The sequence below is a fragment of the Notolepis coatsorum genome (assembly GCF_963971535.1).
Source record: "Notolepis coatsorum genome assembly, chromosome: 10".
NCBI lineage: Eukaryota > Metazoa > Chordata > Actinopteri > Aulopiformes > Paralepididae > Notolepis > Notolepis coatsorum.
In genome coordinates, this window is record NC_140174.1 from 26,514,830 (window position 1) to 26,533,628 (window position 18,799).

The 18,799-nt window shown below is 41.9% G+C and overlaps 1 protein-coding gene across 1 annotated transcript in view; it reads left to right on the forward strand.

Annotated features, from left to right (window-relative positions):
* The window catches only part of gucy2cb (guanylate cyclase 2Cb), a gene marked incomplete at both ends in the record, with an annotated part of 151,597 nt that overhangs the window by 96,827 nt on the left and 35,971 nt on the right, over nt 1–18,799 (forward strand). The window contains 8 exons of the mRNA XM_084322976.1: nt 2,745–2,804; nt 2,977–3,048; nt 3,802–3,906; nt 4,397–4,483; nt 6,118–6,250; nt 7,457–7,594; nt 8,081–8,169; nt 17,996–18,087. Of these exons, the coding sequence (XP_084179102.1) occupies nt 2,745–2,804; nt 2,977–3,048; nt 3,802–3,906; nt 4,397–4,483; nt 6,118–6,250; nt 7,457–7,594; nt 8,081–8,169; nt 17,996–18,087 (776 nt within the window). The remainder of the gene's footprint in view (nt 1–2,744; nt 2,805–2,976; nt 3,049–3,801; nt 3,907–4,396; nt 4,484–6,117; nt 6,251–7,456; nt 7,595–8,080; nt 8,170–17,995; nt 18,088–18,799) is intronic.

The following is an 18,799-nucleotide window of genomic DNA, read 5'->3' on the forward strand; positions in this document are numbered from 1 at the left end:
ACTGCAGTGCCGCAGAGCCCAAGTGTTGTTTTCATTATGAGTTTAGTCATGATTATACCAAATAGGCTACACATCGAATATGATTAATTTAATAATTAAATGGAAAACAAATAATATATATTTGGTCTGTGATGGAAAGTGATTGTTAACATTCTATTTATTTATATTTTTATAAAAAAAAAGAAGAAAAAAAAGATATTTTTTAATTTTTATTTCTTTTCTCGCAAGGCCCTCGCAAGTGCGACCGCACCTCTCGCACGCCCCTAGCAGCGGCCCTGAGTACGATGAAAAGAAGTTTGGCATCCAAACAAATCTAGCAGTAAAGTGCAACAGCAATATACAATGTACGGGTGATTAAACTGGGTACAAAATATACAAATGCAGATGTATGTACAGAGTTATAGTATAATATGTACCGTGATACAGGTGTAAAGACAGGTGTAAAGCAGGGGCGTCATTTTGGTATGGCAAGGTATGGCACTCGCCATACCTTGGCAAATAAAAATGTAATTTTTTTTTTATGTTGATTTAGAATTCGAATGTCAACATTATGAACGAAGCTTCGAACTATTCAGTACAGCCCTAGCATGTTTTGATATTGTCAATTATCTCACTTTTACTAGGTGACTTTTACTGTGACTAACTGAAATATGCCCAAAAAAAAATAGAAAATGGACATAGGGACGTTTTTTAATCAAAGGGCAGCAGAGACAAGTGATATAGGGACACAGGTAAGGTCTGGCTTAGTGATTATAATAGTGCAGTTCAGCATTCAGTAACCCATACTTTTTGTGAATGTGTTTTTGATACTACATTCTGTTGAACACACACCTCAAAACCGTACCTAAGGAAAATTGGCTCAATTGCAAGAAAAGTAATAGACAGTTATGATATTACATTCTGCATAATTTGAATGCAAAATATTGTGGTTCCCTGCTTTAGTCTGTTGACACATTTCTATACTAAAAATGCTTGTGTAGTCCTGTGTCATACCTAAATGTCATATAACTGAATTGTATGGAAACAACTCACCAAAAGTGACTATTGCACAACTGATTTGACAAAAAAATCCACCAAGGGGGGGAAACCCCGCCTTCAGCCCCCCCCCCCCCCCCCCCCCCCCCTACTCGCCATGCCTTGACTTTTATTGAAATGACGCCACTGGTGTGAAGTCATACTGGCCAGCAGTATAACTAGTAAGAGTAGGATATATAGATGTAGTATCTACACATATGTAAAAGGACTATGTGCAGGTAAATACAGACAGGTGTGGATAGATATATATGCAGTCAGAATAAATATATATACAGTATATGGCATTTGTACATGCTATCATACAGAGCTATGGGTTATATGCAGGTGTATAAGTAAGTATATAGAGGGGTTATATGAGGGGGTTATATGCTTCAGTCACTGAAGCAGGTATTCTTTAGACAGAGAGTATATTAGGAGTTCATCTCGAAAGTTTGTTGGACATAGTAACAGTGGGGGGCGGGACTTTTAATGATAAAATTATCACTTTTTTCACTGTGGCCTTGTGTGGGGCTACAATACAATAAAATATAATCAAATGTATTTCTATAGCACGAAATAACAACAGAAGAAACACCACAATACATCCAGAACAAAAAACACCATAAAATCCACAATTTTGCAACCCCCCAGACTTTACCCAATGAAGATAAGGAACAACTCCCTAAAACCTAGCAATATGAAAACTTTGGGAGAAACCTCAGATGGGCAATCCAAAGGGGATCCCCCATCAGGTTGTCGGTGATATACTCTGGTTCAGCTGTAGAGACTCAAAGCCAGAGGTAACATCTGCATCAGGTCTAGAGACTCAAAGCCAGAGGTAACATCTGCATCAGGTCCAGAGACTCAAAGCCAGAGGTAACATCTGCATCAGGTCTAGAGACTCAAAGCCAGAGGTAACATCTGCATCAGGTCTAGAGACTCAAAGCCAGAGGTAACATCTGCATCAGGTCTAGAGACTCAAAGCCAGAGGTAACATCTGCATCAGGTCTAGAGACTCAAAGCCAGAGGTAACATCAAGTTTCAAGTTCAAGTTTCTTTATTAGTTGTCATACAAAAATACAGAATACTTTTATATGAAATGCTTTTTTCTGTTCTGCTCCTGAGAGTGTGCTAGATACAAAATAAAATAGATAAGTATAAAATAGAAGTCAAAAGTACGTAACAAGTGTAAACAAAAGTGTTCAAAACAAAAGTGTTCAATATACAAGAAAATGAGTAACTGAGTTACAATACAATATACAGAACAATGCAGAAATGGGATGAGGTACAACTTAGGGTAAGGTGCAATGAGGTATGAGTTGTAGTGCAAATCTCTTTACCAATAAATATAAAGTGTGTTAAAGTGTCTAAAGTGGGTAAAGGGGGTGCTACAGTGAGTTGTTTATTTAAAGTGTGTGCGTGACTGCGTGTGGATGTGTGTGCTGTGAGTGTAGTTGGTGGTTTGTTACATAGTGTTATTGTCGTTGAGCATCCTGATGGCCTGGGGATAGAAGCTCTGCATCAGGTCTAGAGACTCAAAGCCAGAGGTAACACCTGCATCAGGTCTAGAGACTCAAAGCCATCATCCGCTTTACCTCAGGGTTACTTCAACTGTGATGACAATCAATTGTCCTTCCTTCTCGCCTAAACCAGGAAGTGACAGATACTACAGTAGTTGTAAACTCCCTTTAAAACCAATACATTCATACATTTTATGTTTCCCCTGTCAGATCGAGGACGAGAGGAAAGACAAGAGTTACAAGATCCGCAGAGGACACTACGATAAAAAGGTAGCTGCAGGTGCAACATCCAGAAAACTCTTGGTATTAAAATCTATTTAAATGTTCTCGTAAGATTTAACCCTTTTCTGTATTCTGTGGGGGTGTTGCAATCTAACTGTGTTATTGTGTTAATAATAATAATGGTGTAATGGTGGGGTTGGTGCCGTTGTCATGGTTTTAGATTGTGATCCTGAAGGAGCTGAAACACTCAGACGGGAATTTCAACGAGGCCCAGAGGATAGAGCTCAACTCGGTAAGACACGCACGCGCACACACGCATGCATATGCATACGCATGTTTTTATTCATCTTACATTCCTTAACCTTAACCTAAACCTAACCTTAACCTAACCCCCTACCATAAAATAGTTCCTTTACCTTGTGTGTAGCCAATGTCTCCACAATGACAAAAACAAATCACCTGTGGGGACAATTGAGCCCCACAACATTAGGAGAACAAGGACACACACACGTGCACACACACACATGTGCACACGCACGCACGCACACACACACACACACACACACACACACACACACACACACACACACACACACACACACACACACACACACACACACACACACACACACACACACACACACACACACACACACACAGATTTCCTCTAGAATTCTTTTCAGCAGCGAGGGGAAAGGGTTTTTGTTGTACCTGGGTGGTGCACGTGTGCTGCAGAGTGAATATCAATAGGTAATTGAAATTTAAACCTACTCACGCTGTTGTTTTCTTTTGTTGTCATGACTTTGTGAGTGATATATATATATATCTATATATATAGATTTGGGTCCAAACTGTTCCCTGGCAACAGAAATCCAGTAAAAGCGTCTATAGCTCTATACAGACCTAGTATGGTGCTTTTAAAGTTGTATGGACTGTCAAACATTACGACCTTTGTTGCTTGTGAATATTAAGTCATTGTCTCCTTTTTCCTGTGTGTGTGTGTGTGTGTGTGTGTGCACGTGCGCACGTGTCCCTCCTTTTGCAGCTTCGACAGATTGACTATTACAACCTGACAAAGTTTTATGGTACCGTGCAGATTGAGCAGGGGGTGTTTGGAGTTTTTGAGTATGGAGAGAGGGGATCGCTCAGGGTGAGTGGGGAATGTGTACCAATATATATCCCCTGTTCAATTCTACTCCTCTCACCTCCTCTCTTCAACAAGCAGCCTTTCTTCTGTCTTGTCTTTCTTCTCACAGACCACGTATAGCGTATGACATGCCAGTTAGGGTACCTTGTGTATACTGCACCTATGCATACTGTTTACTTTACTTACTCATAGTATTCAGATTCTAATTCCGATATTTATTGTAACGTATAATATAAGTGATACAGACCCTCACCTGCACCTTTGTTTACACTGTTTACTTTCTCATTATTCTTACATTCAGATTATATTGTTTACAGTTTATTCTTATCTTTATGATATTTATGTCTTTCTACTATTACCCTGCCAATACCTGTACCCCCCCCCTCCCCCATGCTGCTAGGACACCTGAAATTTCAAGGGGATCAATAAAGGAATATCTTATTTTATCTTATCTTATCTGTCTTCCCCTTCACCTGCATCTGTTCTTCCTCAGTACGTGTTAAATGACAAAGTGTCCTACCCGGAGGAGACGTTCATGGACTGGGAGTTTAAGATCTCCGTCATGTACGATATTGCCAAGGTGAGATTTAGTGAGTTCTCTTGTCTCTTGTTTTATGACTTGTGATATTTACATGTATAAATATGCACAGAGTGACGTGTGACACGTTGTATGGCATGTTGTAAAGTACTAACAGGAGCTGGTACCATATGGTACGCAGGTTGACATAAGAGGTGGGATTCAACACGGACCTCACGATTCAACACTGTAAAACCCCACCATGCTATTCCGCTAGCGATAAATGACAGCCTGCACAAAGCAATGACAGTCAACCAACATCATTACTAAGATGGGGTGTTTTGATCAGCTTTTTGACATGGATAAAAGTATACATAACAGACATATGAATCTAAATGTCTAAAACAGCACAAAACTGATATGGCAGAGTAAAAAAAAATAAAAAAAATTATAATAATAACAATAATAATAATAATAATAATAATAATAATAATAATAATAATAATAATAATAATTAATAATAATAATAAATTTAATTTATAACGCACCCTACATTCCTGAGAGTCTCAGGGCGTTTTCACACCTAGCTCGTTTGGAGCTGTTGTTCCGGAACTTGGAGCGTTTACCCCCTATTTCGGTTCATTTGGGCATATGTGAACACAGCAATCGCATTCTGTTGCGGAACAAAACAAGCGGGCCGAGGCCGCCTAGAGAGGGTGGTCTCGGCGCACTACCAACCGAACCCGAAGCGACTCGTACGCTGTGAGAATGCAATCGACTTAACAAACCGACACAACTCACTTGCCGTACTGTATGACGTGCTGCATGATGCCGCTTTCGCATTGAATTGTGGGCGGGATCAGGTTGTAGTCTTTAGGCAGCTAGATCGGTAAAGTTAACACGCTATAGACCACCGCAACACTTCCGGGATTCTGAAATCGGGGAGGAGATAGCGGGGGGAGCATATGAATGAATGTGGATGAGAGCCGTGATGTAAGTGGTTGCAGCTACGGCTGTGGGGGTGCTGGAGACATGATCGAATAGACTTGTATGCGCCTGAATCTCCTTAACACGGCGCGACCCATTCCTAATCGATCAGAACTAAATCGGCCGATTTACATCACGGCTCTCATCCACATTCATTCATATGCTCCCCCCGCTCTCTCCTCCCCGATTTCAATGTAACGCAGAGATTCAGGGTTAGGGGGGGGGGGGGGGGGGGGCACACCCCAAAATCTGACCAATGAGTGACAGTTTGCTCGCGCGTGCGTTTGTTTTGGTCCGCTGTTAATACAGCCGTGTGAACACAAACGAACTAATGGACAAGTGCAACATTGTATCATTATAGTCCCTGTGTCTCCCTGAATCGGAACAAAGCAAACGAACTACAGGTGTGAAAACGCCCTCAGAGTGCTACAGAGTTAAAAAGAATAGAATACAAATGGATATATAATTTTTTTTTTTTTAAATGCTAAACTACTAGTCAACATATCTCTTTTTCAGTGGACTTAAGAGGGCTTCGGCTGCATATGAGACGTCCAGAGAATCATCTGGGGACCCATTTAACTTTTCCCAAGACCCACACGTTGAAAAAAAAAACACAAGTTCTGTCGCGACCTTGGAATTATATTGGAATATATTCTATGAATATGATTACAGGTAGTCCAAGATAATACTGATGTCGTATCTGTGTACAGGGAATGTCCTACCTCCACTTAAGTGATATCCAGGTCCACGGTCGCCTCAAGTCCACCAACTGTGTGGTGGACAATCGCATGGTGGTGAAGATCACAGACTTTGGCTGCAACACGATACTTAACCCTGCCCAAGGTAACATCTGTTTAGATACTCAACTCTGCCCAGGTTAACATCTGTTTAGATACTCAACTCTGCCCAGGTTAACATCTGTTTAGATACTCAACTCTGCCCAGGTTAACATCTGTTTAGATACTCAACCCTGCCCAGGTTAACATCTGTTTAGATACTCAACTCTGCCCAAGGCAACATTTGTTTAGATACTCAACCCTGCCCAGGTTAACATATGTTTAGATACTCAACCCTGCCCAGGTTAACATCTGTTTAGATACTCAACTCTGCCCAAGGCAACATTTGTTTAGATACTCAACCCTGCCCACGGTACCATCTGTTTAGATACTCAACCCTGCCCAAGGTACCATCTGTTTAGATACTCAACCCTGCCCAAGGTACCATCTGTTTAGATACTCAAACCTGCCCAGGTCAACATACAGTATGTTTAGATACTCAACTCTGCCCAATGACCGAATTCATACCTCGGTTTAACGTCTCATCTGAAGTATGCTCATAGGCGGCACGGTGGTGTAGTGGTTAACACTGTCGCCTCACAGCAAGAAGGTCCAGGGTTCGATTCCCGCTTGGGGACCAGGTTTCCGCGATGCCAGGTACCCAGGTGGGGGATCTCCCAGGCCTTTCTGTGTGGAGTTAGCATGTTCTCCCTGTGCTCGCAAGGGTTCCCCCCCCCCAATAAGAGAAACCCAATGGAAAAACATGCACAACATATCGCTGTCGCGTCCCTGACGATGACGGGCAGGAGCACTTGGATTGGTCCCCGGGCGCTGTACCTCGCCGACGCCCTGTCTGCACCCGGCTGCCCTTGGGGGGAAGGACGACGGGATGGGTTAGGAGCAGAGCTCAATCGCATCGGCGACCCTGAGAAAGACAATTGCATGTGTGTGTATTCCTGTGTGTGTGCCGCCCATTGCATGTTGTTGTGTCGTTGCATGCCGAATAAACACCTCTCTAAAAAGGTCCTGCATTATTATTATATTATGGCACTTGCAACTGTACAGTGTCCCTATCACCAGAACACAGGCATTGTTACTGCCAAGTCCAGAGGACAGATATCAGTCCAGAGGACATAGTACGCCCTGCTGGACAACACCACCACTCTCCAACAACAGCCTGACCAGGGCTCAAACTGACAATTTTTCGATCATGAGCCTGGAGCCCTACCCACGTAGCTTTAATCTGTGTTGTATAATCTCCCCCTCTGCTCAGACCTGTGGACGGCACCGGAGCACCTGAGGAGCCAAGGTATCTCCCAGAAAGGAGACGTCTACAGCTTTGCCATCATCGCCCAGGAGATAGTCCTCAGGAAGAGCACCTTCTATACTGAAAGCTGCTCTGATCGCTCAGGTCACACACATTAACATTACACTACGCTACACTACACTACACACATGCAGATACCTATACACACACTCAGTAATTATGATGTGAAATGTAATTCAAGCTGAGTATCAGGCGGCAAAACATACAAACTCGGTAAAGTCACAATATTATAGTCACAGTTAGTCTTTTACTGTATTCCACATACAGTAGATATGCATATATACACGCATGTGCACACAAACACACACACACACACACACACACACACACATGCCCATCCCGAGGCACATGCATGCAGATATACACACTCCTCAATCAACCAATCACGTCCTCGCTGCCAGCTCTGCCACTCCTAAATAAGGTGTAGAGACATGAACCCTGCAGGACATTGTTTCTCTCAACCATAAGACCGTCACACCTGCTGCTCAGAACACAACATTAGAGACATCTTCAGTAATGACTGAATGTTCAGAATTAACCTGGGCTGCTTGCTTGTTTCCATGGTAACAGACAAGTTGTCCAGAATACAGTATCCTGGCATCATCTCCTACTTCAGACCAGACCTCCACCACGAGACAGCGTCAGAGAAAGAGTCAGAAGTAAGGTCACACTTTGTGGTGTGTGCTGTGGATGTGTGTTGGTGTACTGTGTCTGTGTTGGTGGTGGTGGTGGTGGTGGTGGTGGTGTGTGTGTGTGTGTGTGTGTGTGTGTGTGTGTGTGTGTGTGTGTGTGTGTGTGTGTGTGTGTGTGTGTGTGTGTGTGTGTGTGTGTGTGTGTGTGTGTGTGTGTGTGTGTGTGTGTGTGTGTGTGTGTGTGTGTGTGTGTGTGTGTGTGTGTGTGTGTGTGTGTGTGTGTGTGTGTGTGTGTGTGTGTGTGTGTGTGTGTGTGTGTGTGTGTGTGTGTGTGTGTGTGTGTGTGTAAAACAGCATATTCAAATCTATTAGGGCAAATGTGTGTTTTAACAGGACATTTCGCCGACATGAAACCTGAATCCTACCATTCTGTTGTGCGAAGGACATGTGATAATCAGACATAAAACATACACTACCAACGTGTTCTGTGTCTGGAGAACTCGGACGAACCCCCCCCTACACAAGAATATCACCTGGATGATTCTGGATGATGCCACCCGACACAGAGCAGCCATCTAGTGAACTGCGGTCGCTACTAACTATTTATTTAACTTTCCTCAAGTTGGAAAGGAAATAGCATCTACAGTTGGCGAGCGATTATCACATGTCAGATTATCACATGTCAGATTATCACATGTCCTCACAACAGAACACACATGTGTGTGTGTGCACACGGTGCGGCAGGTGGCCAGGAGCGCACAACAAGATGGTATAAATATGGAATATTAAGACAGTCTATTCCACTATAGGTATATATATATAATATACATGACTGTGTGGCCAGGTTCAGCTCCAACTCCATAGTGAAGTTTGCGGACGACACAGTGGTGGTGGGGCTGATCTCTGACAACGACGAGAAGGCCTACCGGGAGGAAGTTGATGTACTGGCACGCTGGTGTCAGGACAACAGCCTGCTCCTGAACATTGGTAAAACCAAGGAGCTGATCGTGGATTTTAGGAGAACACAGCAGGGGACACACACCACTGTGGATAAACGGGGCTACCGTGGACAAGGTGAGCAGCTTTAAGTACCTGGGGGTCCACATCTCAGAGGACCTGACATGGACAACACACATAGACGCAGTCGTAAAAAAAGGCAAAGAAGCGCCTCTACCACCTGAGACAGTTAAGGAAGATCAGAGTATCAGGGAAGATACTCCAGTCCTTCTACTCCGGAGCTGTAGAGAGCATCTTGACTGGAAACATCACTGCCTGGTATGGAAACAGCAAGGCACAGGACAAGAAGGCCCTACAGAGAGTGGTGCGCTCAGCTGAGCGTACTACGGGTATTGCACTACCACCCCTGCAGGTCTTATAAACAAGAGGTGCAAATCCAGAGCCTGCAGAATAATGAAAGACCCTCACCACCCCAACAACAGTCTGTTCAAGCTGCTGCGGTCAGGCAAACGCCTGCGCACACCAGCAACTAGGACAGAGAGACTTCGGCTCAGCTTCTTCCCCCAGGCCATCAGAGTCTTGAACACTGAACTCTCCACACACAAGCACACATGAGCACACACACAACACACATACTGTATACGCTCACACACTAAAAGTCACTTTAGCACAAACACACACACACACATACATGCTGCACACGCTCACACTCAACGGTCACTTTATAAAATGAAAAGGTCACTTTCAAAAAAAGAACGGGAGTGGTTCTTGTATAGTAAATAGATGGATATAGCAAGATAGCTTAAGGATATATAGTATAACTGTATATTGTATAGTATTGTATAGTAGTGTACATAAGACCCAGTGCCTCACTCCTCACCCACCAGCAGGGGACAGGGGGGGACACAGGGACCCCCCGAACGCCTTGGGAGCACTTTATGTAGAGTTTATGTTTTTTATTTATGGTAATCATTATATGTATTCGGTGAAGAGAGCGGAGGCTACAACCGGAGGGGGAAATAAGTGTGACATGGGGGGGAATGACAGACGAAAGAAGAAGAAAGATGACAAAGGTTAAAGGTATAAAAATGATGTCGTTAAACGTTAATGGAATGAATAATCCGATAAAGAGGGGCAAAGTGATGTTGAAATGTAAAAAAAAGTGAGATGCAAGTGATTTTTTTGCAGGAGACACATTTGATAGCACAGGATCATGAGAAACTGAAAAGATTTGGATATGAAAATGCATACTATAGTTCCTTTAAACGGACCCTGAGGAGAGGAGTAGCCACGTTAATCAAGAACACAGTCAAATTTGAATTGATCAAAGAAGTAAGAGACAAGGAGGGGAGATTTGTTCTGGTGAAGGGGAAAATGGAGGGTCAAATGGTTACGTTAGTGAATGTTTATGCACCCCCAAAGAGTGAGAGGAATTTATATGAGACCATTTTTTATATGATAGTGATGGAACTAGAAGGGATATTGATATGCGCGGGAGATTTTAATGTGGTACTGAATCACGACTTAGACAACACGAGTACTAGGAAAGGACGGCCACAGATCAGCAGATATATGAATATTCAAATGACGGAAATGGGAATTACAGACGTTTGGAGGGGGATGCACGTCATGGACAGGGAATACACACATTACTCACACCCACACGTGACATATGCGAGAATAGACTATTTTTTGATGACGACGGGGGACAGTTACAGGGTACGGGAGAGCAGAATAGGAGTAGCGGACATATCGGATCACAGTGCCATATATCTGACAGTAGATCTAGAAGGGAGACGGAGGAACACGATCTGGAGACTAAATGTAGGAATACTAAATAACAAGGGGGTGGTGAGTCAGATCAAGGAGGAGATAGCCAGGTATAAGGAGGAAAATGACAACGGAGCGGTAGACCCGAACATTCTATGGGACACACTGAAGGTGGTGATAAGGGGGAAATTGATGGAGAAGACAGCAATGCTGAAGAAAGCCAGAACGGAGACATATCACAATCTGATAGGGAAGCTGAAGGATCTAGAGGGGAGACACCAGATATCAAAAGAACAGGAAACGCTCGGAGAAATCAAAGAAGTAAAGGCCAGGATAAATAGGGAATTATTGACGGAAATAGAAAAGAAAGCGAGGTTTATGAAACAAACGTACTATGAAGGGGGTCCAAAAGCGACCAGACTGTTGGCTAGGAGAATCAGGACGCAACAGAAGTTAAACACGATACACACAATAAGGGATACAAAGACTAATGAAATATTGAGGGACCCAGCTGACATAGAGAGGGCATTTAGAGAATACTATGAGAAACTATACACACAGCCAAAGGCAGCGGGAGAAGAGGAAATAGAAGCTTATCTGGAGAAGCTAGAGTTACCATCGATAGGGAAAGAACAGAATGAAGAATTAAATAAAATAATTACGGAACGGGAACTGGAAGAGGCAATTAGTAGAGCTAAAAACAACAAATCTCCGGGGAGCGACGGATTCCCATCGGAATTCTACAAGACATTTAGAACAGAATTAACACCCATGTTAGGGGCGGCATTCAGACACACGATGGAAGAGGGCAAAATGCCCCCCTCGTGGAAGGAAGCCGTAATCACCACGATACCGAAGGAAGGGAAGGATAGAGAATTATGTAGTAGTTTCAGACCTGTGTCCATACTCAACGTGGATTACAAGATGTATACATCAATAATATCAAAGAGATTCGAGACGTTTATGCCAGACATTATAGATGAAGATCAAACTGGATTTATTAAAGGGAGACAGACACAGGACAATGTGAGAAGGACATTACACATAGTGGAGGAGATACAAAAACAAGGTGGTAGTGCGGTACTGATTAGCCTAGATGCAGAAAAAGCATTCGACAGTGTGAGCTGGACATTTTTATATAAAACATTGATGAGGTTCGGACTGAACGGGAGGGCAATGAAGATGATCAAGGCGCTATATCAAGAACCGACAGCGAGGGTTAAGGTGAATGGCCGACGACACCAGACAGGGATGTTGTCTCTCACCAACGCTCTTCGCCGTTTTCATAGAACCACTGGCACAACTGATCAGACAGACCGAGGACATTAAGGGAGTAAGGATAAAGGGAACGGAATATAAACTAGGCCTATTTGCGGACGACGTGATAGTATACATGAGGCAACCAGACAAGAGCTTCCCGGCACTGATGGATCTACTGAAGGAATATGGCCACTACTCAGGATACAAACTAAACGTGACAAAGACACAGACCTTAGCATGGAACTATACCCCAACGACGGAAATTAGGGAACAGTACGGGATAAGATGGGACATGGACAAGATTAAATACCTAGGGGTGAACATCACAAGAGGGGTGGGGAAACTGTTTGAGGCGAACTATACACAGATAAATCAGAACATCAAGAGAGACTTAGAGAGATGGACAGTAATGCCCTTGGACTTCAATTCAAGAATAGAGGTCATTAAAATGAACATACTATCAAGGTTACTGTACCTGTTCCAGTCACTACCGATACAAATACCACAGAATCAATTCAGGGAGTGGGACAGACTGATATCGAGGTTCATATGGGCGGGGAGAAGACCACGGGTCAGATATAAAACACTACAACTACCAAAGGAAGAGGGAGGGATGGCAGTACCCAGCCTACAAGATTATTATTATGCAGCACAACTGAGAGCAGTGACGTGCTGGTGTAACGACAGATATGAGGCAAGATGGAAAGACATTGAAAAAGAAGGGGAGGGATACAAGATACAAGCTCTGGTGGGAGATAGGGAACTATTCAAAGAAAAAGAGGGACTGTTAGATCCAATCACCAAATGCACCTTGACTATGGAACAGAGTAGTAAAAACACACAAATTAGAGAAGCAGTCAGGGGTTCTAAGATGGGTAGCACATGACAAGAGATTCAAACCAGGGAGGTTGGACCATGGATTCAGAAGGTGGGAGAGGGGGGGGGGGGGCAACAGCGATATGCAAAATGATAGAGAAGGGGGAAATGCAAACACTACAAAAATTAAAGGAGAAATTTGGACTAGAAAACAGGGACCACTTCAGATATCTACAGGTTAGAGACTACTACAACAAAGAAATAAGGGGGGCCAAAGACGAAGAACAGAATGGAATAATCAAGATGATAGTATGGGCATACGAAGGGGGGCAAGGAAGAGTAATATCAGCAATATACCGGGCTATAATGAACAGCAAGGGACACACGACCGATTACATAAGGGAGAAATGGGAGAGAGAACTAGAGATAGGAATAACAGAGAAGGAATGGGGTAACATATGCGAGGTACAACATTCAACAACAGGATCGAGGATATGGAAAGAGTTTGGATGGAAAAACATAATCAGATTCTTTATAACCCCAGAGTTGAAGGGAAAATATGCACCAACACAAAGGGCATGCTGGAGGATGTGTGGGAAGGAGGGGGCAAACCACACACACATATTCTGGGGATGTCAGAAGCTGAAGGGGTATTGGGAGGAGATAGGGGAGGCAATGATCAGAATATTAGGATACGGGTTACCACAAACGGGACTGGTGCTTTACTTAGGGGACCTGACACACGAGGGAATACAAGGGGGGGACAAGTATTTAATAAAGATAATGTTGATATCGGCCAGAAAAGCAATAACGAGACTGTGGTACAAAGAAGACCCACCGACAATAGCACAATGGGTAGGAATAGTAGAGGAGATACAGGATATGGAGAGGATAACACACATGCTGAGGCTACAGGAAGAGAAATTTGGGGAAAGATGGGGAAAGTGGGAGGATTATAAGGGGAACGAAAACGACATCACAAAGGAAGGAACAAATGAAACACAAGAGGGCGAAGGGTAAAGGAGGAAAGAGGTTCAAGGAGGGTCTCTGAACCCATGTCACACACTTAATGTTTTCTAATTTTATTTTTGTTTAAGATATGACAATTGTTTTATGTTTTTTCCACTTCATTATTTATGTATGTGAATATTTGCTTAAGTCAGTATTTTTTATTTTCGTCTTTTTGGGTATTACATTTTTTCTTTATTATTTATGTCTGTTTAATAGTGTTGTTGATGTTATTGTATACCGTAATTCCTCTAATAGTAACCGGTATTCAATTAAAAACCGGGTCTCTATTAATGACCGGGTGCGCTGTTGAGCTAAGCAATTATAAGCCGGCCTCCTAATACAAGCCGGGTATATTTTGTTATTGTTGTTATATGCTGGCCTGGCTGTGCAGTAAATACCATATAATGGTATGGTGTTAATGTTTACCAAGAGAGTAAGCCTACCTCAGAATTGTATAAAACAAAGTTATTATTATTATTATACCAGTATTGTGATTGCACTATTTTACTTTATTTAACTTTTTTTGACCACCTGTAATTGCACTGTTTACTACCGTATTTCATACAGTACTTGGTTTCAATAAATGAACCCAGTACATTTTACTGGGTTCAAACTGACACAAAATGTTGATTTATTCATTATGATCTGTTTGAAAATTTTAAATATAGGCCTCTCTCTTATACATGCCTCCTCCCAATACAAGCCTGGTATCCGCTACAGTTGAAACAAATACAAGCCGGGGTTACTATTAGAGGAATTACGGTATGTTGTGTTGTTTGTCTATAAATGTTCAATAAAAATTTAAGTTAAAAAAAAAAAAAAACCCAGTGCCTCATCCGTAGCTAACACTGTATTGCACTATCGCAGGACCTTAGCATGTCTTTTACCATGCGTTTTGTAAACTTTATGTACATTATACCTGTCATGTCTTATGCTTATTACTTGTATTATTGCACAATCGCTGCGGGCATGACCACCCACATTTCACTGTATGCCATGACAAATAAAACTCTTGACTTGACTAGTGTGCTGTGTGATGACAATACATTTGAATCTAATCAAATTTTGTTCCGTCGCAAAGCGCTTCCTCGCTACCTGTTGAATACGGGGCAATGCCAACCATCTTTTTCCGCACGGTCTTCGCATTATAATGAGCTGGACGGGCGTGTCTGTATGCAAATAAAGTAAACTGGAACGCATGTTCAAGTTTGTGAATAAGAGACTGTCATGAACCATGCTCAGGGTACAGACAAAACAAGGGAGACCACACAAGTATTTGAGGATTTAAAGAAAAGTAATTTAATTAACCAATGAAACTATTTACAAAAAGGAATTAAATAATGAGTGGATCAGTAATATCAGTGATGTAGTGACTGAGTACATGGATGAGTCAGTGTGTGGTGTATGTAAGTGATAAGGTGAGAATCAAACAAACAAAACCAAACAAAAGATCATGGCCAGCTTGGAGGAGAGAGAGAGACAGAATGGAGAAGCCAGTCCTTAAAACCTTTGAGCTCAGGTGTGACTCTTCCTCCTGACACCTGAATAGGTGTGTCTGTGATTGCCAGGCTGTGAATGACAGACAGGTTTATTCAGATACACAGGTATATTCCTTAGTCAACCTGTAGGAGAGGGATGGGGTTGTCACAGTGACGTACCTTCATTCAGGGTTCTCAGCTGTAATAATTTTGGCAAGTTAAGACAACCTCTCCACGCGTTGGTGAATACGGGGTAATTGTCGTCGGCTTTCTCTTACGACGTTCCAAGGAGGTTGTCGTGAGAGAAATCTTAAGATAATGTTGGTGAATGAGGTCCAATGTCCTTTACACAATGAATAAATAAAACCATGAGTAAAAGTGAAGCTTAACTCATTCAGCGCCAGCCATTATCCTCATCCCTGTATAGTCAATGGGCCACGCTTTACGTCACAATGTTTGCAGAGCTATATCTATATTCTATATTATAGCGATGGAGACAATACTATGGCTCATTTGACAGTCACTATCTCTCTTCCAAAAAATGTTCATGTATACATTCGCGTGTTACCCCGTGGTGAATATTGTATAGTTTCAGAGTGATCCGGGCTAATTCCTGGAAGCTGAGTTATGGAGCACGATGTGCATTTTACGAAACTCGTTCGCGTTGCTTGCCTGGACACGATATTATTTCCAAATCAAAGGTATATAATAGGTATTATGTTTCATCATGAAGGCATCAAAGGGGGGGGGGGTCATTTTGTGACGCTCTGATCGTCAGCAACGGCATACGTTTTGAATACTACATACGTTGATCGTTGCGATCCATGTGAAATCATTGTCGGATCAAAGGACGCATTCCACATTGCTTGGATGAAGCGTTTCACTTGCCGGGGTCCAAATTCTCCGCCCGGACCATATCAAATCAATGTAACACACAGTGTGAAATAAGGTTTCAAAGGGTAGGCGATACTTCCACCTAGCAGGATTCGGCCGGCATTGCACTCTCGAGGTCTCTGAATGAGTTCCAATGATAACACAGAGGTCCGTGAGAGTGTATAGTAGGGCTGACCTTCGATTTTGTTTTGGCAATCGAAGCTTCGGGGCCGAGCTTCGATTTTAATTCGAAGCTTCGAATTAAAAAGAAATTAATAAATATTTTTTTTTTTATAATTTTTTTTTTTTTTTATTATTATCTTATGTTGTGGGACTTGTACAGCACTTTGGTAAACTTTGTTGTTTTTAAATGTGCTCTATAAATAAAGTGGATTGGATTAATGAATTAAGTAGCCCCTTTCGTGACTGTGACACAGCCAACACGGCTGTGTGATTTAATTCAAGGTGGATCGCTGTTGTCGTTTGAACAACTTCAGATTTCATGGGAACTACCAATCCCCCAAATCAAGAATGTTTAAGATGAATGAAGTAAGATTTTGATTATTTGAAATATGGCCTGTGTAGACTAAACTATGCACAGAATTATGTCAGTCTACAAGGTCCGGCAATGTAGACCTTGTAGACTCCACTACAGACCAATTATCAGTGAATGTTCATGCATTTTTAAGAAGGGCTACTTCCACAAAAAAACAAAGAACTCACCAAAACATCTCAGTAGCACCTTATCTAAATGTTCTATTTCATATATGGAGATTCATATTTATTTATGTATTGCATGCATTTCTACATTTTATTTCCTATTTTGTTTATTCATCCCAGTATCTTTCTTTCTTATGTGTGGAATTCTACAAGGCATTTACATTCACATTTACATTTAGTCATTTAGCTGACGCTTTTATCCAAAGCGACTTACAAGTTCTGTATGACAAGTCATCAGGAAGGGCACAACTCTATCAGCTGAGTAACAATATTCATCAAAGTGTTGCATGTTACAGTGTAGGTTAGTTTATTAGGACAAGTGCATGACAGTAAGGTTAGTTAGGGTTAGATTTTTTTTATTTTTTTTTTTTTATTTTTTTTCAGATAATGGTTGAAGAAGTGAGTCTTTAGTTGACGGCGAAAGATTGGACGGGATTCGGCTGTCCTAACTGGGGTGGGTAGTTCATTCCACCATTGTGGGGCAAGGACTGAGAATAGGCGTGTAGGTGGTGTATATGTGTTTGAGGATGATATCCTTCAAACAGGCAATAGTGATGATATAATTTGGGCAGTGCTGAGCTGGGTTACTTTCCTCCAGTGTATTTGTCCCCCGGCCCCACCCAATGGCCCCATGCACACACACACACACACACACACAAACACACACACACCGAAGTAAAAAAAAAAAAAAAAAAAAAAAAAAAAAAAAAATTTAACTTCGATTTTTTTTTAATGTTCGAAGCTTGTGCCATCGAACGAAGCTTCGAAGTATTTAAGACAGCCCTAGTGTTTAGAATATTAAAGAAAAACTATTTGGCGCTCAACCGCTGGCGAGATAACTTGAGAAATCTCGGAGGTTGGCGCAGAAAGTGTTACGAAGACAGCGATTAAATGGAAGCGGCATAAAAAATTCAAATCAAGTGTTGTTTAAATCACTGTTGTTTAAATCACTATGTTCTGTGTCTCAGGTGTACATGTTGATAAGAACATGCTGGGAGGAGGACCCAGAAAAAAGACCAGACTTCAAGAAGGTAGAAAATTGTCTGGGGAAGATCTTCAGGTATCACTGCTACCTTTTTTTCTTTAAATGTATTATTATTTTATATTTCGTACAACTATTATCGAATTGTACTGTATGTGGAAAAGAAGTGTGTTCTATTCTGTACAATAGTTTAGAAATAGAATAATACATGATATTGTAGTGACTACATTATTGGTTACGTGTTCTCCTCTGAATGTGTTGTGTAGTGGGAGGGAACGAATGATCTGGCGCCGCGGCCAGAGGGGACTTCTATTGCGGTTGCACTCGCTGTTATTCATTCATTGATTCATGTGCTCTTGTATTTTATTTTTTTATAATTTTTTAAACAAACACATAAACAAACATGACAACACACGATAAGATATACAAGCATTAGTTGTCAGTGCACATCCAATGAAATCACATTTTAGTTAATTGTCTTATATAGGATATACCCTTAATACCTGTTATCTAAAAACCTACACACATATGCTCCAGCTCGTACCCCCCCCTTCCGGACGCCCCATTGGATAATCCATCCACTTTCCCTCGCTCCTAACCAGACATTACCATTATATGCTAGCTTTTATTTTCTCCACCACTTCTAACCACAATGTCATTTTGGATTCATTGAGACCCAAAATTCTTGCTGTAGATATTTCTTGATAGATCACATCGAGATATGTAATAATCCAGACCTTTTGGCAAATTTTTTCCGGTTGGAACCATCGTGATGCTATCAGCTTTTTAG